This window comes from Salminus brasiliensis, chromosome 24 (genome assembly GCF_030463535.1).
Source record: "Salminus brasiliensis chromosome 24, fSalBra1.hap2, whole genome shotgun sequence".
Lineage (NCBI taxonomy): Eukaryota > Metazoa > Chordata > Actinopteri > Characiformes > Bryconidae > Salminus > Salminus brasiliensis.
Genome location: NC_132901.1, coordinates 4,439,760 through 4,464,177, shown reverse-complemented (window position 1 = coordinate 4,464,177; position 24,418 = coordinate 4,439,760). Strand labels below are relative to the sequence as shown.

General features: G+C 42.8%; 2 protein-coding genes and 1 pseudogene across 2 annotated transcripts in view; 1 reads left to right on the top strand and 2 right to left on the bottom strand.

Moving 5' to 3' along the window:
- Positions 1 to 851: 851 nt before the first annotated feature.
- LOC140546901 (C-type lectin domain family 10 member A-like) lies at positions 852 to 4,009 on the bottom strand. Its single transcript, XM_072670359.1, has 5 exons — positions 3,766 to 4,009; positions 2,526 to 2,687; positions 1,864 to 2,006; positions 1,249 to 1,355; positions 852 to 1,155 (listed from the first exon to the last, which is right to left on the bottom strand). Exons 1-5 carry the CDS (start codon positions 3,935 to 3,937, stop codon positions 1,008 to 1,010), a joined length of 732 nt encoding a protein of 243 aa, XP_072526460.1. The 5' UTR covers positions 3,938 to 4,009; the 3' UTR covers positions 852 to 1,007.
- A 2,315-nt stretch (positions 4,010 to 6,324) lies between these two features.
- LOC140546341 (uncharacterized) lies at positions 6,325 to 8,695 on the top strand (annotated as a pseudogene).
- Positions 8,696 to 11,680: 2,985 nt separating this feature from the next.
- LOC140546340 (uncharacterized) overlaps positions 11,681 to 24,418 on the bottom strand; it is a 29,890-nt gene continuing 17,152 nt past the window's right edge. The window contains exons 3-5 of the mRNA XM_072669529.1: positions 22,168 to 22,370; positions 21,143 to 21,285; positions 11,681 to 11,797 (exon numbers count right to left, since the gene is read on the bottom strand). Of these exons, the coding sequence (XP_072525630.1) occupies positions 11,681 to 11,797; positions 21,143 to 21,285; positions 22,168 to 22,370 (463 nt within the window). The remainder of the gene's footprint in view (positions 11,798 to 21,142; positions 21,286 to 22,167; positions 22,371 to 24,418) is intronic.

Sequence of the window (24,418 nt, the reverse complement as noted above, 5' to 3'; positions counted from 1 at the left end):
AACCCTTACTGGAGCTGTCCAGGGTGCTGCACTTCATCACCTCTTACTGAGCAGAACTTTTTTATTTTTTTATTAGAGAGATCTTGAAGTCAAAGCATGGCCACAACCAGTCCAAACGTTTTCACTTGGATTTTTTTCTGGAATAATCTAATGGACAAAACTGGGCACAATTTGAACATTTTAATAGTGATAGAAACTCCCCTCTTTACAAACAGAGAGAAACTGTTTATTTGAATCTGGTTATGTTTCCTAATAACTGTTTTATCCATAAGATGAATTTTACAACACAATTGCTACATCATTTAAGGTGGAATGGACAATTTCAATAAAATCACTGCTTCAATTGGTCGATTATGTTGTCTGCTGTACTGGACCACCAGCAGCAGACCATTACAAACCATTAGAGCACCACAGAAGCACCAGACTACAATCTCTTAAACAGTGACTATCACACACACACACACACACATTATCACACACAGTAACAATCACACACTAACACACACACACACACTATCACACACAGTAACAATCACACACTAACACACACACACACAATAACTATCACACTAACAATCACACACACTAAAACACACAAACATTAACTATCACACAAATACACACTAACAAACACACACACTAACAAACACACACTATCACACACACAATCACACACACTAACTATCACACGCACACTAACACACACTAACAAACACATACACACACTAACAATCACATACACACAAACACACTAACTATCACACACACTAACACACACACACTAATACACACTAACAAACATACACATACTAACAATCACACACATTAACACACACACTATCACACACACACTATCACACACAGTCACACACATTAACAATCACACACACACAAACACACACTAACAATCACACAGAAACTAACAATCATACACACACTAACAATCACAGTAAAAATCAGAAAATACAAAAATACAAAAATACACACACACACACACACACTCAGGCTCACTGTTTCATTGATATTCTATTTTCACAGATCCAAACAAACTGATCATTACAGGGAAAATCAGCCCAGTTCTTTACAGGATCAGACTCATATCCAGTTATGACACAGTGTTCATCTGATCTGTTGGGTTCTCCAGTTCTCCAGAATCTGAGAGAGAGAATCAGAGGATCAGTGTGTTTATCAGAGCAGTGAGAGTCAGTAACTGCATCATGATCAGAGTTCAGTTCAGTGCTCTCTTACCCAGTGATCAGTGCTGAGCCGTCCACCCATTTCCAGACCCCCTCTCTTTCACCGTCAGTCAGACCAATCCAAGCATGCTGACCTCCTCTCAGCTTGTGAATAAACTTCTGTTGAAGTACAATAACTGCTTAGACATTTCCATCAACTCATCATGTGATCAGTTTAAAATCTTTTGACCTGATGAGTGTGTGTGAGTGTGTGTGTGTGTGTGTGTGTGTGTGTGAGAGAGTGTGTGTGTGTGTGTGTGTGTGTGTGTGTGTGTGAGAGAGAGAGAGAGAGAGAGAGAGAGAGAGAGAGAGAGAGATGTGTATGAGTGAGTGTCAGCGTTTTCAAAGCTCTTCTTGAGGATATCCAGTGTTTCCAGTTCCCATCCAGCACCCAGTGTACCTAATCAGTCCCTCAGTAAAGTAAACTGAACTAATCCATCAAGTTTGGCGTTTACCGAGATGATCAGCACTCAAACCTGTGCTCTAAATGTTCTTCTAACTCTGCTGATCTGTGTTCTTCTAACTGTGCTCTTCTCTGTTCTTGTGTTCTAACCAACCAATCAACAACTTGACTGACTAACAGTACATTCTGACCCCCCCCCCCCACCCAACATCCTCTCTCTCTCACCTGTTCCTCTCTGCTGTTGATGATCAGCAGGTCTGCTCCTCTCTCTCTGCAGTCCTCTCTGCTCTCACTCCAGCTCTTCTTCTCAGTAGAGATGTAGTAGATACTGGAGCTGAAGTAGATCCATCCCTCCTGAGCGGCTTTTCCTACAGATCAAATAAAGGAGGAGTGTTTCTCTGCATTTCCTCGATTAAACACAAGATCATTCATATTCTCCATTAATATCAAATATAATATATCATATTTCAGTCTCTCTGTTTCATTATCTAATGGAATGAAGTTCAGCTCTTCAGCTAAGAGCTGAAATCAATCACTAGAGCTCTTAGTGAACCAGACACTTTATTAGGAACACCTTCTCAGTCATGCAACCCCCAATCTCCCAATCAGCCAATCACGTGGCAGCAGCACACATTAAAATCAGACACAGGTTAAGAGGGTCAGTTAGTCTTCACTCCAGAATTTGCTGCCCTCACTCCAGTGCCAAGTTCATAAACAGCAGGAATTTATGGAACCAGCCTGACCTTGAGTCAACAGATCAACCTGATGTTTAGTGTGATGGTGTGTGAAGATCTTTCCTGGATTAAACTGAGACGCCTTTGTATTAGAATGATGTTCCTAATAAAGTGGTCAGTGAGTGTAATTAAAAACTGCAGTTAATCACTGACCCAGTTCAGAAAGCCTTCTCTGCAGCCCGTCTCTCTCTGCCTGCAACTGGTCTCTCTCTGCAGTCAGGTTGTTGAAGTTGATCCACAGCAGTGTGATGGCAATCAGCAGGAGAACACACAGCAGCCCCAGACACACTGCAGTCAGTCTGTAGCATCTGCTTCCTTTAGAGTGACTATCTATGGTGGAAACACAGATACATGAGCTTCAGTCAGAACCAGTATCACTGTTTAAACACAGGTAAAGTCTCCCTAGTGACTCTAAGAGATGAACACAGAAGGAGGAGAACACTGAATTGAGACTCTGTGCTCTCAGATTTGAGACCTTTTCCTCTAAATGAGTGTGATTTGAGCCTCAGTTAGCTGGAACACAGTCTGTGATGTGGTGCTTAACCTGATAGCTACCTTACTTAAGCCCAAACAGCTGGCTACAAATCCAAACTCAGCAGAACCTGCTGCCTTTTCTCAATTAGCTAGCTAGTTGAAGAGATCGTAACTGGTTTGTTGGTTAGCTTTTAGCTTAGCACCCAGTCAACCTCTGGATTCATTACATCACACCACAGTCACTCATCTTCTCTGAGCAGATACCCACAGTGTCACTTCCTCTGTTCGAGGCTTCTCTCTTTCCTGGTCAGCTCAGCATTAACTTTTAGCCTTGCTTCCATACTCGACAGTAGCCCTTCTATATACCCTTTCATTAGTGGGCTGGCTGTATTTCACTTTATTTTGGGGGGTAAATATAACTTGCAGGTACTTAACTCTCATTATTCAACTATGCCAAGATAAGCATCAGCTCCTCATCTATGACTGATCAAATCCAGCAGTCAGATCATCCAGACTTCACATCAGACCACGTCTTTGTTAGAGCTGTATAAAACCCATGCTGGTCTCTCAGTAACCAGAGAACAGTTCTATAGTGTGAGTCTGACCTATAGTGGGTTCTCTCTGTTGACCAATCCTACCTGAAACTGAACTACACCTTTATCAGTATGAGATACCTGTGTTTACTGAGAGCTTCCCAAGAACCTGTGATCTACTGATGTTCTCTACAGTCCAATACAAAGATGCACTGATAGCTGTACTGTAGTAATGCTGCTTGTTCTTTACCACCACTAAAACAGTTCACCTAGTCCAGAAGTGCAGCATTACAGTAGAGCTCCTACAGAATACAGCTCAGTGTTCCAGTATTCTAGTATTTACTGTCTCTAAAAGAAGAGATTCAATAAAGGATTAGTAATGATACCTGCTTGTTGTGTCTGTAGCTTCCTCCTCGTGTTGACGGCCTCTGTCTCTGTGTTGGGGTCATGTCCTCTAACAGCGTCTGCGCTCTCATACATAACCACAGTTATCTCCTCTTCATCTGCTCTGTTCAGCTCCTCAAAGTAGATCACTTCATCATAAACACTGAGAGACATCTCTAATCTCTGAAAGACTGAAACACTGAGTTACTGTGTCTCTGTAGGAACACTACAGCACTGCTGCACGGCTCGGCTAGTTTAACTGCATTAGACGTATTAGTAAAGGAAGTGACCAAGTACCACCAACAGTTTCCTGTGTGTGCTGGAGGTGTGAATGCAGCAGAGCCCCTCATGCTCTTTCTTAAAGCTGGTTCTCACCCTCATACACTTTTACCTTTATGAGATATTATAATAAAATCTGAGTTTAGCTTCTTTATGTCTGTTTAGATTTCCATGCACAGTTCTGAATGTCCAGCCCATCTATCATTCCACATTTCTAATGAGTGTTTTTACCCCCTGTTTCACACACTGATCAGTAGCAGCAGTTTGATTCTCTCTCATAGATGAACTGAAGACCATCAACTGATCCATTCAGAAAACCAGAGTCCAACAGATTCACTAAACCGTGCTTTGAAGAACCAGCACTGTTGCTCCTCTTCAGCTGCTTTCCTCTAGAGGGCAGTAGAGAAGTGTGTCCCACACCTGTGTGTCCTGAACCTAGATCAGCAGTACTAGCCCTGTTCTTATTACACCTGAGGTCAGGCCACCTCAGTTGGTTTTGTTACGCACACACACATACACACACACACACACACACACACACACACACAGACACACACAAACTCTCTAAACGGTGCTTCGCCCAATCTGCTAGCATTAGCTAGCATCCTTTTAAGCCTTGTTTCAATATTCTCCATAAGTATCCATTGCATTTGGCATCAAAAGTCTTTTGCTAGAGGGCTGGGTGTGTTTAAATGTTGGGGGTGTGAATAAAATTTTCACTTGAGACAAGATGAGACAAGACAAGGCTAACGAAGAGACCTGATGAGGGCAGATATTGGAGTGGATAATCGTCTAATTAACATTATATTACCAAAACTGGTGTAAATATTAAATTCATCATGTAATAATCTGTTGTGCAGCTTTATTTCCCTCAGCCTCAGCTTAACAGAATTCATCCATGTACAATAGAACTTGAATTGAACCCACCCTAGGGGCACGAGAGCACACACACAGAGTGGTGGTCGGTCATCTCAGCACCTGGTTAGCAATTTGAAGTAAAGTTCCTTGCTAATGGGCACTGAATGTTGATGGAGGTGAATGCCATGTTCCATCATTCCTTACACCTTCAATTCCTGCAGATCAGGGGGCTGAACCAACAACCTTCAGGTTTCAGGCCTGCTTCTCTAACTTTAAGGCTAAAGCCATTTCCCCATTAATGTTACCATTAACATTAGCTGTCTGGGTTCAATCTGCATTAGTCAATGGCCCAATATTTTGGCATTTCCACTGGGTGGCCAATTTATTAGATACCCCCCCTCCCCAAAAAAACGAACAAACAAAAAAAAAAACTTTACACTCCAACAAGTGAGACATCAGGTCCATGTTGTCCAGTATACCCAAGATCACTCCCAGGCGCAGTGATTATGGTGTCTTCTTTATCCTTATTAACATCTTCATTCAGCTCTCAGTGTGAATCAACAGGGTTAATCGTCCCCCTACCAACCCCTGCTGTCTAGAAATGGGGGTGGAGTTCAACCGGAAACTACTGTGTGTGTGTGTGTGTGTGTGTGTGTGTGTGTGTGTGTGTGTGTGAGTGAGTGAGTGAGCGTGACACCACACAGCCTAAGCCCAGCCATGTTCTGTGGGTTTCAGCTTCCTGTTAATGTGGTTTTTCACAAAGCTCACAGCAAACAACAATGAGCACTGAAACACAAGAAACACACACACACACACACACACACACACACACACACACTTCAGCATGAATCAACTGTGAATAAGAGTAGTCAATATGAGTTTGTGTGTGTACTCAATATTGAGAGTGTAAATACAGTTGAAGGCCCTCACTCAGAGAGTCTCTAAAGACACACACAGACCCTGAATCCTGAATCCTGAAGCACTTCAGTTAAACCTACACAGAGAACACACACATTACAACATGTTCAATAAACTGAATCTGCAGAGACACAAGAAAGCAGATTGAGAGGTGGGCTTGTGAGAATGCTCCGTGGTTTGTGCCGACTAGCTGAGGCCTCAACTTCCTGTCCTGAGAGCAGCATATATATATTATACAAACCACAAACACTGAATCAGTCTGAGAGCTGGAGGCTCTGAGGATTGTAGTCTGCAAATTAAACCAAAAATAATCATAATCAAGATTTTTCTACTTCTTTTAAATTGAGGAGAGCAGAAGCAGAGATATGGATGTTTATATGAATTCTGGATTTACAGCAGACCCTTAAATCGACCTCTTCAAACAACAGCAAGGACTCATATGAAGAGCTGTATATGCGAATGCCGACATCCCAGATACTCGTGTGACAAGAAGCCATGAAGGAACCATGATCACAGGTACACTCACATACATAGGGTTGCAGCTAAAAGCTCCACTACTAAAGACACAGCAGTATCATCTCATGAAGGCTCTGAATCAACACTAGTATTCACTGTAAAGTGTAAACTATCATAAGTGTGAAGCGTGTGTTCATTTCTAGCTTCAGGAAGCAGCTCTGCAGGGAGCAGACGCTACAGACTGACTGCAGTGTGTCTGGGGCTGCTGTGTGTTCTCCTGCTGACTGCCATCACATTGCTGTGGATCAAGTTCAACAGCCTGACTGCAGAGAGAGACCAGTTACAGACCAGTTACACCAACCTGACTGCAGAGAGAGACCAGTTACACACCAGTAACACCAACCTGACTGCAGAGATAGACCAGTTACAGATTAGTTATACCAGCCTGACTGCAGAGAGAGACCAGTTATAGATTAGTTACACCAACCTGACTGCAGAGAGAGACCAGTTGCACACCAGATACACCAACCTGACTGCAGAGAGAGACCAATTACAGACCAGTTAAACCAACCTGACTGCAGAGAGAGACCAGTTACAGACCAGTTACACCAGCCTGACTGCAGAGAGAGACCAGTTACAGACCACTTACACCAACTTGACTGCAGAGAGAGACCAGTTACAGACCAGTTACACCAGCCTGACTGCAGAGAGAGTAAGAAGTTACAGAAGAGTAGAGCAGGGTTCCAGAGGCAGCTCTCTGAACTGGGTGAGTGAATTTTTGTTTAAAGAGTAATTAAACCCAAAACCTTTTTTTAAGTATTTTTTTTATTAAAACATTTATCATTTCTTTTATTGTTCACTGTCAAAAATAACATCTTTATTGTGGTCAGTTCAGCCTCTGCAGGACCCCTTCCTGTTATGCTATAGGCAAAGATAACATAGCTCACGTCACATTATGCTAATCAGTCAACCAATGTCCCCGCCCCCTGATCACAATGGTCTCATGATGTGCTGAAGTAATGTAAGTCTTGCTCTTTGGTGACAGCTCTCATGGAAGGAACAATCAGAGTTAATGGCTAGTAGTAGAACCAGTAAGGATGCTGTGAGCTGTTCCAGCCCAGGCTAAAGGGTAAAAAGTGTTAATGAAAGGTGTAAGGGTACAGAATGTGGCTGGGCAACCTGCTATGCCATCCCCAGCCACCAGAGGGAAACCCAGAACCACAACACACTGATTAGGATCAATCAGCAACACCTGTCCCTTTTCTATTTAAGGACAGCCAACGTCTAGCCCTGTGCTCAGTCTTGGGTTTCTCACACACAAGTCTGGTTGGTAAATGGGTAAACCTCCCTTGAGTGTTCTCCTGGGTCTCTTTTCTGATCTCTTGTTGGTCCTGGTTCGACCTAACCTCTTCTTGGGCTTGTCTCAAGTCAGACAAAAAACAAACAAACAACAAAGCAAAAACAAATCTTTCCTTTAAGTCCTTTGGTTTTGTTTGGCATTGTTGCCCCCTGTTCTTCAGTTCATGTATGAAAGGTCAAGTAGTAAATAAATGTACTAGTGGAATACAGCCAACATCGTACGGGTACTAGTCACTGAATTGCATCTCCTCTTCGTGTTTCAGCTGCATATCAGTCGTTCAAAGTTATCTGAGTTGGAGTTGAAGCTGGATTAACTCTAAAGCATTAGAAATGGTGTCTGAACATTTGTTTTCTCCCTCTGGACCTGGTCGCATCAACCTTTAAATGTAGTGTGTAGGCATGTAGCTGGAGAACACTGGACCTTGCTTTTCTTTTATTTACACTTTGGACTAACTCCAAAGTGTGTGTGTGTGTGTGTGTGTGTGTGTGTGTAAATATTGTGTATGAAATATATGATGTCAGTAATGTATATCTGAGTGTGTATGTTTGTGTCTAGAAAAGGCCTTGCAGCAAGGTTGGGCGTTTTCGCATGCTATTTTGTACTACATCTCTACTGAGGAGAAGAGCTGGAGTGAGAGCAGAGAGCACTGCAGAGAGAGAGGAGGAGATCTGCTGAGAGAGAGAGAGAGAGAGAGAGAGAGAGAGAGAGAGAGATGAATGTGCTTGTGTGATGAAACACATTTACAATAAAGTACATTTTCCTCTTTCTTACTAAGAATGTGTATCTGACTGCCAACAGGACTTTATTGATAAACTACTGAAAGGTCAGTTGACTTGGATTGGTCTGACTGACAGTGAAAGAGAGGGAGTCTGGAAATGGGTGGACGGCTCAGCACTGACCACTGGGTAAGAGAGCACTGAACTGAACTCTGATCATGATGCAGTTACTGACTCTCACTCCTCACTGCTCTGATAAACACACTGATCCTCTGATTCTATCTTGTAGTTTCTGGTTCCCTGGAGAACCCAACAGTAGAGCTGGAGATGAAGACTGTGTCCTAACAGGCTATACGTACAATTCTACAAAGGGTTGGGCTGATTATCCCTGTGATAACCGCTTTTTTTCTGTCTGTGAAAAAAGTGTGTATTAGAAATAATAGATTTCTCACTCACTCACACAAACACACACACACACACACACACACACACACATGGCAATACTACATGCGGTTCAGAGTGTCACTCATATATTTTTTAAACCTCTAGTTTCCTTGCTGCTCACACTAAATGCCACATGTGTGAGGTTCAATCTGCTCTATCTAAGGTTGCTTATGAGCTCTATTTTACATTTCTTCCTTTCAGGGATTTATGGTTGGTTTGATTGATAGATGTACATACAATATCCTCTCATTTCTGGGTGTGTATTGATTCTGTAGAGATTACTGTATATTCAGGGGAATTCAGGATTGGAGATGTTTAAGCTTCAGCATTTCATAACTACATAAGTAGAGTAAAGGTCAGACTTAGTGAATGCAGTTTGTAGTATATGCAGAAATTAAGAAAAGAAAACTGGGCAGATCTGGAGGCAGAGTCTGTGATTGGATGGTTTTCAATGGTAGACCTTGTTCCTGAGAGATAAAGGGTTAATACAGACAGAGAGGAGAGAGTAGATGGGGAAGATCGACACTGCAGTTGTAGGAAGAAGTGAGAAGAACGGAGGACGAGGCCTTATCAGGACTACGGGAATAGGTCACTCTGCTTCTCAAGGTCATGAGGCTTTTTTTTCTTTAATATTTATTCTTTTATTATTCAGTGATTAAATCAGTTATTTTAATTTAATGCTTTTTGCCTCCAGTTTGTCGTTTTTCGCTTCCCTGAATAAACCTGTAAAAAAACATCTGGCAAATCGCTGTGACCTTTGTGACCTGCTGTTTGTCCTGCCACTAAAGCTGACGGGATTGTTTCCCTGATTTCAGTCTGCAGGTTTTCTAAGAGTTGAAGAGTGGTGTGTGAGGGGTGCAGACGAGTCAGTGCATATTAAATGTGTGATTTGTTTTTCAACCTGATTCATAATCTAGTAGTGTTTACTGGTCAGTGAACAGTTTCTTATCTTACTTTTACGCTACAGCACCATTTAAGGTGGATGCAGGGAAGTCTCCAATATGTGCTGGACTACTGAACTAACTCCCTCTGCAGTCTGTACAGACCACACTGACTGTGTCTTCCCCACGACCTCATCTTTCTTTCGTTTTGGGTCAGCACAAATAGCAACCTAAATCTGCATCTCCTAGGCAACGCATTGTACGATTGTTGGGTTAGGTCCAGCAACAGGTTTTAGTTGTGTAGTGGATGATACCTAGTCGTTTATGCAATGGACATGATTGTAACAATCAGTAAAACTCAGTGGGGAAGTGTGAGATAACCAGTCTTTTTTTAATCTGCTACAACTTTAAAAGTCCTGTGTTGTAGCCAAGGCTTAACAGAGCAATCACAGATATTTACACAACCCTGAACAGAAAATAATGGATATTGTCCTACTAGTCAAGTGCTGGAACAAACACACACTTTTACTGACAGCTGTCCCTGATTCTGTCTGATCTGTAGCTCATGGCCTCAGTGAGGTCTGAACTGGGACAAAACTCTGCCCTGTTCCAATATGTCCAGCTTTCCAGTGAAACCAGTGTCCCACTGGAACACGGGAGGGTTCAGGGATAAACGGAAAGAACTGTGCTTGGCCTTACAGACATTCTTTCCCAAACAGTGAAAAATACAAAACATAAACAAGAAAACAAAAAAACAATGCTTAAAGCAACATCATGCAGCAATTTTATCTTAAAATAGCAGCTTCAGAATCACTGTGATGCTCCACTGACCTGTAATAGGGAGAGTAGTGTCTGTCATTCCTATTCTGGACTCAGAACGCTAGAACCAGTTACTCTGGGCTAGGCACTGTGTAACTCTGGTAAAGTGGGCAGGATAACACTCGTGACATCTGTGTAACCCGAGTCATATTAGTGTAAAGGCCTATAATTTGACTCAACAGACTCAGTCCACATACTTCTTTCACTTTCAGGGACTATTTCTATATCTCTCAGCTCATCCAGAAATGCATGTGTAAAATGTGCCTTTCAGTGATGGCTCAAAGTACAAATGACAGTTCTTGACTGTAGGGGGAGCTCTAATCCTCAATACTAACACATTTATATATTTCAATTATGTTCAGGACTGTTTGATCTATCTGAGCTTTATTCTTTGCTACAGGGATGAAATCCCAAAATCCTTTCAGCACAAATTAAAGACTGGTTATAAATGGTGAGTCATATAAAACACTGCTTTTTACTCTTACAATCATTGCTATTAGCATTGGTTTCAGTGGAGTGTTACTGGGAAAAACACAGTAACTGCAGAAAAGGAGGATCTGAGCTCTCATAGAAAAAGAGAAACATATAGAGTGATGCAGCTTTCTTGTCACCAACTCATCCCCACACTGCAACCCCTAGTTTGATAAGCAGTGTATGAGTGTCTCTGGCACTGTGCTGGGTTCAGTAGGTTACTCCAGTCTGTGGACTGTGTAGAACTCAGAGTTTCAGCACCATGGACAGCTCCAGTCTGGGATACGTTTATCATCCTCAATAAGCAATAAATCAAAACACTTACTAATCAACAGCTGATTTGGAGACTCTGTGACCTTTGTTTACAATCAAACACTGTCTTTATTCTCTATTGGAGCAGGACTGAATGTGTGTGAGGCAGTTCTCCTGCTGAAAATCACACTTCTGTACAGACTCTGTGCTTTGTGTTTTCATGGGGAGAATTATGGGAGAAAGGGTATCTCACAGATCCAGTAGTAGGGTTCATGGCATGGTCTGTCAACCCATCTGATTTCTTTTAAATACCTGTTTACAACACAGTCCTCCTCGTCTCCGAAAATATTTATTGGCATCCAGTACCTGAAACAGCATGCAGACTGTTTACTGTATTGAACTGTACTGAACATGTTGAGTAATGGGGTAAAAGCTCATGAATGCATCATAACTCAGTGATCTCTTACACTGTGGTCAGAGCTGTGCCGTCCACCCATTTCCAGACTCCTTCTTCATCTCGGTCAGTCAGACCAATAGAAACCCCATGATTCTTACTCTTGCTCAGATCATCCACAAACTCCTGTTGAGGTGAGAAAGTTCAGGATCATTACAGCTCAGACCAAAACCAGTGTAAAGCAGCACTGTTCAAATAACTGGAGCTAAAAAGTGAAAGATCAATAATTACATACATTATATGGCCAAAAGTATTAGGACAGCAAATGAATGTATTCAATTGAAGGAGTGTCTAGAAACATTTGGACATATAATGTATTAGTTTGTGAGTTCAGACCATGCTTTCAACACATGACTGTAGAATGAAGAAAGACTGTATGAAGTTATGAGGAGGCTGGAGTTCAGGCCTAACTTCTCCCCAGTCATGATAGATGGAGGTAGGACTGAGATACAGGGACTTCAGGTATTGTTCTCCTCCTTAAACCTAAATTCTTTTATCTATACAATACTGTTGTGGATACTGAAGCTTGTTCATACTTTGCTAAATACTACAGTCATGCTGCCCTACAGACAGTGATTACAGTAGGTTACAGTACAGTGAGATTTACCTGTTCCTCTACACTGTTTATGATCACCAGGTCTGCTCCTCTCTCTCTGCAGTCCTGTCGTCCCTCATCCCAGCACATCCTTTCAGTGGAGATGTAGTAAAGACTGGTGTTGAAGATCTTCCAGTTTTGCTGCATTGCCTTCACTATACACACACACACACACACACACACACACACACACTCAGTCAGATATACAGAGCTATATTAAAACCTCAAAGTTATCATAGTAGTTGGGGTTGAGTACACGGGCAGGCAAGTGTGATCAAAGTTTACTCGCAAGCATTTGATGAAAACATAAAATGTATGTATTTGAACATATTTTAAATAAGAACCTAAAACCTGCTGAAATATTTACAACATGCTTAGACAAATCTCATGATGTCTAAAACACAATTAAATACACTTTCATTACTGTGGAGCAGAGAAACCTGTTGGCACCCTGCCAAATGTCATGCATGGGCTGGAGGAGTATAGACAGTGGAACTGTGTTTTCCGGAATGATGGATGCTGCTCCATTCAATACTTGAAGATGAGTTGGGATGAGGTGGGGAGTTAGGATGAGGTGGGGAGGTGGGGTGTTGATCATCCAACATACTGACCTCACTAACGCTCTTGTCACTGAATGCTGGTTGACCAAGATGACCAGCTTGACCAAACTCATCAATCAGTTTGATCACTTCCATTAAAACAAATAAAACATATACTATGCTGGTGAAGAGCTTTGCTAGTCAACTAGTGTAACCAGCTGGATTACCAGTATAGGGTATATTTTCGACTGGATTACCAGTTTTTCAACTACCATCTGCTTGGACCATCTGAAACCAGAAACCGGCAAAGCAGCAAAAGCTGCTCTTGAGCTGGATCTTCCAGCAGGGTAGTGTTTGTGATGGTTTTTGAGGTTTCCAATATAGTGGCCAGTAAGTGTATATTTCAGAGGTTCAGTAAAGTTTACTCTTTAGTTTTTGAAAAAAGAGAAAGAGACAGTTTTCCTGAAGTGGACAGTTGTTCACCTACCCAGTTCAGAAAGGCTCCTCTGGAGTCCACCTTTCTCCCTTTGTAGCTTTCCTTCGTAACTGGTGTGTAACTGGTCTCTCTCTGCAGTCAGGTTGGTGTAACTGGTCTGTAACTGGTCTCTCTCTGCAGTCAGGTTGTTGAACTTGATCCACAGCAGTGTGATGGCAGTCAGCAGGAGAACACACAGCAGCCCCAGACACACTGCAGTCAGTCTGTAGGATCTGCTTTCTGCAGAGCTCATTACTGGAAAAATTAGTGAATTGTTAGGATGCTGTCCATTAGGTAAAAATCATAGGCTAAACAAGTATACAGTCTGCTCCACGTCTGAGAGCAAAACCATGTAGCTGGTGGTTTGGGAATGCCTGAGTTGCAATTACTACTGTAGATATTCTGTAGGAGGAGAGACACCATCACAGACCAGATCTCCAAACATATTATGCTGCCAGGCTGAGGACAGCTGAGAGGATCATCTGAGTCTCTCTCCCCTCCGTCATGGACATTTAGACTGCCCGCTGCATCCGCAAAGCAACCAGCATTGTGGATGACTCCACCCACCATTCACACAGACTGTTCACCCTCCTGCCATCTGGAAGAAGGTACCACAGCATCCGGTCCAACACGACCAGACTCTGCAATAGCTTTTTCCCCCAAGCCATCAGACTTCTCAACTCAACTCAACTTCTGACCTGATGTCATTTCTGTTACATGCACACACATACTCACTCTCTCTCCAACCATTTACCCCAGATAAAATGGGAAGCATTTTTGCACAAATAACTTTACTACCTCACTGGACTCAATATTTATTACACACTGCATAATTTGCACACTACCCCCAATAATTTATTATTCTCTGTCTGTACTGTGTTGTATTGTCTGTCTGCACTTGTATTGTGTTGCACTTGTGTTCTGTATGCACTGTGTCTATGTTGCACCATGGTCCTAGAGGAACGTTGTTTTGTTTCATTTCGTGGTTGGTGTGGAGCAACAGATAACACCACTACCTGCCATTGAGTTACAACAACACCATGTGGGAGACCAGGGTTTGATTCCCGGTCTGGGTGACTATGCTGCGCTACACCAATAAGAGTCCTTGGGCCAGACTCCTAACACTACATTGGCCCTCCTCTGTAATATGAGTAACCTTGTAAGTCGCTCTGGATAAGAGCGTCTGCTAAATGCCATAATTGTAAATGTACTCGTATGTAGTTGAAATAACAATAAAACCCACTTGACATGACTTGATTCTCTTGAGTCACTTCTTATATGATGTCTTGCTTGGCTGAAAACCTTTGTTTTACATGAATGGAGTAACACAGCATCACTGACCCTGATATTGACCATGAGAGCCTCGGCTTCCTTAAATCATCTCTTTAAATCATCACCTGAACAGTGAAACAGGTGTGTAATGTTTTTGGCCTGAACTGGCTGTCAGCTAAATTATGGCCAGTTTGATGGCTCACCCAGCAGATCAATGCCAGTTTGATGGCTCACACAGAACAACAGTACCAGTGTGATGGCACACCCAGCAGAACATTGCCAGTTTGATGGCTCAACCAGAACAACAGTGCCAGTGTGATGGCACATCCAGCAGAACAGTGCCAGTTTGATGGCTCACCCAGCAGAACAGTGCCAGTTTGATGGCTCACCCAACAGGACAGTGCCAGTTTGATGGCTCACCCAGGAGAACAGTGGCAGTTTGATGGCTCACCCAGCAGAACAGTGCCAGTTTGATGGCTCACCCAACAGGACAGTGCCAGTTTGATGGCTCACCCAGGAGAACAGTGGCAGTTTGATGGCTCACCCAGAACAACAGTGCCAGTGTGATGGCTCACCCAGCAGGACAGTGTTGTTTGGTGGCTCACACAGGAAAACAGTGCCAGTTTGATGGCTCACCCAGCAGGACAGTGTGGTTTGGTGGCCCACCCAGGAAAACAGTACCAGTTTGATGGCTTACCCAGCAGGCCAGTGTCGTTTGGTGGCTCACCCAGGAAAACAGTGCCAGTTTGATGGCTCACCCAGCAGAAACGTGACAGTTTGATGGCTCACCCAGCAGGACAGTGTCGTTTGGTTGCTCACCCAGGAAAACAGAGCCAGTTTGATGGCTCACCCAGCAGGACAGTGCCAGTTTGATGGCTTACTCAGCAGGACAGTGCCAGTTTGATGGCTCACCCAGCAGGACAGTGCCAGTGTGATGGCACACCCAGCAGAACAGTGCCAGTTTCATGGCTCACCCAGCAGAACAGTGCTAGTTTGATAGCCCAGGCACCAAAAAAGTGCCAGTTTCAGGGCTCACCCAGCAGGACAGTGCAGTTTGGTGGCTCACCCAGCAGGACAGTGCAGTTTGGTGGCTCACCCAGCAGAACAGTGCCAGTTTGGGGGCTCACCCAGTAGGACAGTGTCATTTGGTGGCTCACCTAGCAGGACAATGCCAGTTTGATGGTTCACCCAGCAGGACAGTGCCAGTTTAATGGCTCACCCAGCAGGACAGTGTCGTTTGGTGGCTCACCCAGGAAAACAGTGCCAGTTTGTTGGCTCACCCAGCAGGACAGTGTGGTTTGGTGGCTCACCCAGGAAAACAGTGCCAGTTTGATGGCTCACCCAGCAGAAACATGCCAGTTTGATGGCTTACCCAGCAGGACAGTGTGGTTTGGTGGCTCACCCAGGAAAACAGTGCCAGTTTGATGGCTCACCCAGCAGAAACATGCCAGTTTGATGGCTTACCCAGCAGGACAGTGTCGTTTGGTGGCTCACCCAGGAAAACAGAGCCAGTTTGATGGCTCACCCAGCAAGACAGTATCGTTTGGTGGCTCACCCAGGAGAACAGTGCAGTTTGATGGTACAGGCAGCTAAACAGGCAGCTGTTTTATCTTCTTTCACTTTAAATCAACATTGTCTGTTTACTTCTGGCAGTAATAGATATTTTAATCAGGGGTGGCCAAACTTTAGCATGCCACTGAATGTTCATGTCCTGAGAAGAAGGTTTAAGACCAGCAGCTGATGACCACTGATTTGTACGAGGTTTGGTCCATCATTAAATCAACTTCAGAATGTGTTTCACTCCCTAGGAGGCTAAGGACTTAACACGTCTCCTCTGATACACCGCCTCTTTTTGAACAGCCACCGATCTGGCATTGCCGGACGCTTAAAGGAAAGCATTTCAGTGTTGCAGTAGAGTTCCTACAGAATACAGCTCAGTATTTCAGTATTCTAGTATTTACTGTCTCTAAAAGAAGAGATTCAATAAAGGATTAGTAATGATACCTGCTTGTGTCTGTGCCTCTGTCTCTGTGTTGGGGTCAAGGCCTCCAACAGCATCTGCACTTTCATAAATAACTACAGTTATCTCCTCTTCATCCACTCTGCCCTCAAAGTAGATCACTTCATCATAAACACTGAGAGACATCTCTAATCTCTGAAAGACTGAAACACTGAATTACTGCGTCTCTGTAGGAACATTACAGCACTGCTGCACGGCTCAGCTAGTTTAACTGCATTAGTGGAGTTAATGCAGGAAGTGACCAAGTACCACCAACAGTTTCCTGTGTATGCTGGAGGTGTGAATGCAGCAGAGCCCCTCATGCTCTTTCTTAAAGCTGGTTCTCACTCTCATACACTTTTACATTTATGAGATATTATAATAAAATCTGAGTTTAGCTTCTTTATGTCTGTTTAGATTTCCATGCATGGTTCTGAATGTCCAGCTCATCTATCATTCCACATTTTTAATGAGTGTTTTACCCCCTGTTTCACACACTGATCAGTAGCAGCAGTTTTATTCTCTCTCATAGATGAACTGAAGATCATCAACTGATCCATTCAGAAAACCAGAGTCCAACAGATTCACTAAACCGTGCTTTGAAGAACCAGCACTGTTGCTCCTCTTCAGTGATGGAGCTGCAGCTGTTTTCCTCTAGAGGGCAGTAGAGAAGTGTGTGTGCTGTGAAAGTAAATGGGATCTACAGGTGCTGGTCATACAATTAGAATATAATGAAAAGTTGATTTTAATTTTTGTAATTTCATTCAAAAATGTTATATTCATTTATTACACACAGACTGATTTATTTCAAGTGTTTATTTCTTTTCATTTTGATGGTTATAACTGACAACTAATGAAACCCTAAATTCAGTATCTCAGAAAATTAGAATATTGTTCAATATTGAAGACACCTGGTGCCACACTCTAATCAGCTAATTAACTCTGCAAAGGCCTTTAAATGGCTCACTGCTGACTTGACAGTTGTCCAAAAGACAACCTTTGACACCTTGCAACAAGGAGGGCAAGACACAAAAGGTCATTGCTAAAGAGGCTTGCTGTTCACAGAGCTCTGTGTCCAAGCACATTAATAGAGAGGCGAAGGGAAGGAAAAGATGTGGTAGAAAAAAGTGTACAAGCAATAGGGATAACCGCACCCTGGAGAGCATTGTAAAACAAAACTCAGAGTCTGGAGGAAGAGAGGAGATGCAAAGAATCCACGTTGCTTGAGGTCCATTGTAAAGTTTCCATAGTCAGTGATGGTTTGGGGTGCCATGTCATCTGCTGATCCACTGTGTTTTCTGAGGTCCAAGGTCAACGCAGCCATCTACCAGGAAGTTTTAGAGCACTTCATGCTTCCTGCTGCTGACCAACTTTATGGGGTGCAGATTTCACCTGCACACAGTGCCAAAGCTACCAGTACCTGGTTTAAGGACCATGATATCCTGTTCTTAATTGGCCAGCAAACTTGCCTGACCTTAACCCAATGGAAAATCTATGGGATATTGTGAAGAGACAGAGGCGATATGCCAGAGCCAACAATGCAGAAGAGCTGAGGACCACTGTCAGAGCAACCTGTGCTTTCATAACATCCGAGCAGTGCCACAGACTGATCGACTCCATGCCACGCCACATTGCTGCGGTAATCCAGGCTAAAGGAGCCCCAACTAAGTACTGAGTGCTGTACATGCTCACACTTTTCATGTTCATACTTTTCATTTGGCCGACATTTATAAAAATCCTTTTTTTGTTTTGGTCTTAAGTAATATTCTAATTTTCTGAGATACTGAATTTGGGGTTTAATTAGTTGTCAGTTATAACCATCCAAATTAAAAGAAATAAACACTTAAATATATTAGTCTCTGTGTAATGAATGAATATAATATACAAGTTTCATTTTTTCAATGGAATTACTGAAATAAATCACATTTTTTTATGATATTATTATGATATAATTTTATGACCAGTACCTGTTTTTGATAAATAGGAAGCTTTATCTTTTATTTATTTGTTTATGTTTTAATTTGAAACAACCTTTTTTTAGTGAGATATAGGGAGGTAACCTCCTGATAGTGCTGTATTGTGTGTAAGTATAAGTGTTGTTAAGTCATTAGTAGATGATGTGTTCAGTATTTATTAATATTAAAAATCTAGTTACACTCAGCTGAATAAACAACACATTTAAAAGCACATTTTGACCTAGTTTTCCTCCCCAATATCAGAATTTCAGAGGCAATTACCAATCCCACTCGTTAGTACTCTCCCCCTCACATGTAATGCTCCCGATCATGGTGATGGCGATTTAGGCTGATAGATGATGACAGGCAGCAAGACCTGGGATTCAAACCAGCGATCTTTGGGTCATGGGGGCAGTGCCTGAGCCCCCATGAGTACAGAATTCAATATCAGTAGTTTAAAATAGCTGTGAATGTGGGTCAACCAATCAGATGAAAAGATCAGATATAAAAACTGTCAGGATTTAAAAACGGTCACTTTAACTTTACTGTAAAAGCAATTTCCACATTCCACAGTTTCTGCAACTGAAGCAACATTCCAGACCTGGACTCCACAAGACCTCTGAAATCATCCTGTGGTATCTGACACCAAGACGTTAGCAGCAGACCCTGTAAGTCCTGTAGGTTGTGGGGGTCGGACCTCCATAGATTACATCAATGAGCCTTAGGTGCTCACGTCTCTGTCGCTGGTTCACAGATGGTTCTTTTTTTGGAGCAGTTTTGGTAGGTACTGACCACTGCATACCTGGGAGCACCCCACAGAACCTGCCTGATGTTTTGGTGATGTTCTGACCCAGTCGTCTAGCCATCACAATTTGACCCCTATGAATACTGGACCATTTTTACTGCTTTTAATATTAACTTTGAGAACTGACTGTTTACTTGCGTCCTGATAAATTCACCCTTTGACAGATGCCACTGTAGGTGAAGACAATCAGTGCTAAAGTTATGGCTGATCATTTCTCATATTTAAAAACAGTCTGTGGGATGTGGCAGCATATTTTGGACTTTTATAAAAGTTTTTAATGTAAATTAAATAAGTCATTTGTTTAAAACTGCATTTGCTACGTGAGAGTGCAGGGGCAGTTTCACTGAAATGACTGTATTTTGCCATTCTAATTTCACTGTCTTCATGGTAGCACTCTTTAAACCATTTATTGTAACATAGTAGGTGAGGCTGGCTGCATGTGCAAATGGACTTTAATAGGGCTAAAGAAAACACTCATCGTCAGGACAGGCAGAGATCAGGGGACAGGCAGGCAGGTACAATACAGGCAAATCCATAATCCAGGTCAATAAACAAAACAAAATAAACAACATCAAAGATTGATAGAGTCACAGTGACTTCAACAAGAACCCTCCAAACTGAGGAGCTCAAGAGGAGTCCTACTCAGTCCAATGATGAACAGCACCTCTGTGCTGGAGGTGAGCCTCAGGTGAAGGGCGGAGCTTAGCCCTTGCGCACTGGAGCACATGAACACTGAGGCACTGAGGCCAGCAGAGGGAGACATTACAGTGAGCTTCAGCTCTGCCAACATGCAAATACATGCAAATGTATTTGTAGCTCCAGTTTATGGCCATGAGGTCACTCCTAAAAACACCACCCACCCAGATCCCACCCACAGCTTGTGATTGACAGAACTGCCTCATTGACCTTGAAAATGCAAGTGCAGGCAGAGCTGTTAAACTGATGATTTTATAAGGTTGGAAACCTGAGCCTTAAAGCACTCTACCAGTTACACCAGTACATACAGTCATGGGAGAAAGGGTATCTCACAGATCCAGTAGTAAGGTTCATCGCATGGTCTGTCAGTCCATCTGATTCCTTCTAAATACCTGTTTACAACACAGTCCTCCTCGTCTCTGAACACATTTCTATGCGTCCAGTACCTGAAACAGCATGCAGACTGTTCACTGTATTGAACTGTACTGAACATGTTGAGTAATGATGTAAAAGCTCATTAATGCATCATAACTCAGTGATCTCTTACGCTGTGGTCAGAGCTGTGCCGTCCACCCATTTCCAGACTCCTCCTTCCTCTCGGTCAGTCAGACCAATAGAAACCCCATGATTCTTACTCTTGCTCAGATCATCCACAAACTCCTGTTGAGGTGAGAAAGTTCAGGATCATTACAGCTCAGACCAAGACCAGTGTAAAGCAGCGCTGTTCAAATAACTGGAGCTAAAAAGTGAAAGATCAATAATTACATACATTATATGGCCAAAAGTATTGGGACAGCAAGTATTCAATAGAAGGAGTGTCTACAAACATTTGGACATATAATGTATTAGTTTGTGAGTTCAGACCATGCTTTCAACACATGACTGTAGAATGAAGAAAGACTGTATGAAGTTATGAGGAGGCTGGAGTTCAGGCCTAACTTCTCCCCAGTCATGATAGATGGAGGTAGGACTGAGATACAGGGACTTCAGGTATTGTTCTCCTCCTTAAACCTAAATTCTTTTATCTATACAGTACTGTTGTGGATACTGAAGCTTGTTCATACTTTGCTAGATACTACAGTCATGCTGCCCTACAGACAGTGATTACAGTAGGTTACAGTACAGTGAGATTTACCTGTTCCTCTACACTGTTTATGATCACCAGGTCTGCTCCTCTCTCTCTGCAGTCCTGTCGTCCCTCATCCCAGCTCTTCCTTTCAGTGGAGATGTAGTAAAGACTGGTGTTGAAGAACTTCCAGTTCTGCTGCATTGCCCTCACTATACACACACACACACACACACACACACACACACACTCAGTCAGATATACAGAGCTATATTAAAACCTCAAAGTTATCATAGTAGGTGGGGTTGAGTACAAGGGCAGGCAAGTGTGATCAAAGTTTACTCGTAACCATTTGATGAAAACATAAAATGTATGTATTTGAACATATTTTAAATAAGAACCTAAAACCTGCTGAAATATTTACATGATTAGACAAATCTCAGGATGTTCAAAACACAATTAAGTACACTTTTAATACTAGAGTGGAGCAGATAAAAACAAAAGAAACCTATTGGCACCATGCCAAATGTCATGCATGGGCTGGAAGGGTATAGACAGTGGAACTGTGTTTTCCGGAATGATGGATGCTGCTCCATTCAATACTTGATGATGAGCTGGGATGAGGTGGGGAGATAGGAGGAGGTGGGGTGTTGATCATTCAGCATACTGACCTCACTAACGCTCTTGTCACTGAATGCTGGTTGACCAAGATGACCAACTTGATCAAACTCATCAATCGGTTTGATCACTTTCATTAAAACAAATAAAACATATACTGTGAAAAGCTTTGCTAGTCAACCAGTGTAACCAGCTGGATTACCAGTATAGGGTAAGTTTTCGACTGGATTACCAGTTTTTCAACTACCTTGACCACCAGAGACCAGCTTGGACCATCTGAAACCAGAAACCGGCAAAGCAGCAAAAGCTGCTTTTGAGCTGGATCTTCCAGCAGGGTAGTGTTTGTGATGGTTTTAGAGGTTTCCAATATAGTGGCCAGTAAGTGTATATTTCACAGGTTCAGTAAAGTTTACTCTTTAGTTTTTGAAAAAAAGAGAAAGAGACAGTATTCCTGAAGTGTACATTTGTTTACCTACCCAGTTCAGAAAGGCTCCTCTGGAGTCTATCTTTCTGCCTTTGTAGCTTTCCTTCGTAACTGGTGTGTAACTGGTCTCTCTCTTTAGTCAGGTTGGTGTAACTGGTGTGTAACTGGTCTCTCTCTGCAGTCAGGTTGGTGTAACTGGTCTGTAACTGGTCTCTCTCTGCAGTCATATTGGTGTAACTGGTTTGTAACTGGTCTCTCTCTGCAGTCAGGTTGTTGAACTTGATCCACAGCAGTGTGATGGCAGTCAGCAGGAGAACACACAGCAGCCCCAGACACACTGCAGTCAGTCTGTAGGATCTGCTTTCTGCAGAGCTCATTACTGGAAAAATGAGTGAATTGTTAGGATGCTGTCCATTAGGTAAAAATCATGGGCTAAACAAGTATCCAGTCTGCTCCACCTTCCTGCACAAAGACGTCTGAGAGCAAAACCATGTAGCTAGTGGTTTGGGAATGCCAGAACTGGCCTTACTACTGTAGATATTCTGTAGGAGGAGAAACACCACCACTGGCCAGATCTTCTCCCAGTCATGGTACAAACATATTATGCTGCCAGGCTGAGTCTCCCTGTCCCTTCTTATATGATATTTTAATGATCTGAAACCTTTGTTTTACATGAATGGAGTAATAGGTCTAGTGTACACAGCATCACAGACCCTGAAATTGACCACGAGAGCCACGACTTCCTTAAATCATCTCTTTAAATCATCACCTGAACAGTGAAACAAGTGTGTAATGTTTTTTGGCCTGAACTGGCTGTCAGCTAAATTATGGCCAGTTTGATGGCTTACCCAGCAGAACAGTGCCAGTTTGATGGCTCACCCAGCAGAACAGTGCCAGTTTGATGGCTCACCCAGCAGGACAGTGCCAGTTTGATGGCTCACCCAGCAGGACAGTGCCAGTTTGATGGCTTAACCAGCAGGACAGTGCCAGTTTGATTGCCCAGGTCATCGTCTGTTTACTTCTGGCAGTAATAGATATTTTAATCAGGGGTGGCCAAAATTTAGCATGCCACTGTATGTTCATGTCCTGAGAAGAAGGTTTTAGACCAGCAGCTGATGACCACTGATTTGTACGAGGTTTGTTCCGTCATTAAATCAACTTCTGAATGTGTTTCGCTCCCTAGGAGGGTAAGGACTTAACACGTCTCCTCTGATAAGTGAGTGGCCACCGCCTCTTTTTGAACTGCCACCGATCTGGCATTGCCGGACGTCAGAGACACTTAAAGGAAAGCATTACAGCATTACAGTAGAGCTCCTACAGAATACAGCTCAGTATTTCAGTATTCTAGTATTTACTGTCTCTAAAAGAAGAGATTCAATAAATTTGTAATGATTAGTAATGATACCTGCTTGTTGTGTCTGTAGCTTCCTCCTCGTGTTGACGGCCTCTGTCTCTGTGTTGGGGTCATGTCCTCTAACAGCATCTGCGCTCTCATAGATCTCCACCACCATCTCCACCCTATCTCCTCTGTTCAGCTCCTCAGTTCCAATCACTTCATCATAAACACTGAGAGACATCTCTAATCTCTGAAAGACTGAAACACTGAATTACTGCGTCTCTGTAGGAACATTACAGCACTGCTGCACGGCTCAGCTAGTTTAACTGCATTAGTGGAGTTAATGCAGGAAGTGACCAAGTACCACCAACAGTTTCCTGTGTATGCTGGAGGTGTGAATGCAGCAGAGCCCCTCATGCTCTTTCTTAAAGCTGGTTCTCACTCTCATACACTTTTACATTTATGAGATATTATAATAAAATCTGAGTTTAGCTTCTTTATGTCTGTTTAGATTTCCATGCACGGTTCTGAATGTCCAGCTCATCTATCATTCCACATTTCTAATGAGTGTTTTACCCCCTGTTTCACACACTGATCAGTAGCAGCAGTTTTATTCTCTCTCATAGATGAACTGAAGATCATCAACTGATCCATTCAGAAAACCAGAGTCCAGCAGATTCACTAAACTGTGCTTTGAAGCAGCACTGTTGCTCCTCTTCAGTGATGGAGCTGCAGCTGCTTTCCTCTAGAGGGCAGTAGAGAAGTGTGTCCCACACCTGTGTGTCCTAAACCTAGATCAGCAGTACTAGTCCTGTTCTTATTACACCATGGCACCCCAGTTGGTTTTGTTACGCACACACACACACACACACACACACACACACACACACACACAAACATACACACACACACAGAGAAGGCCTGAAGACCTGGGTGTAAGGCCCTATATCATAGTTTAAACTTATTT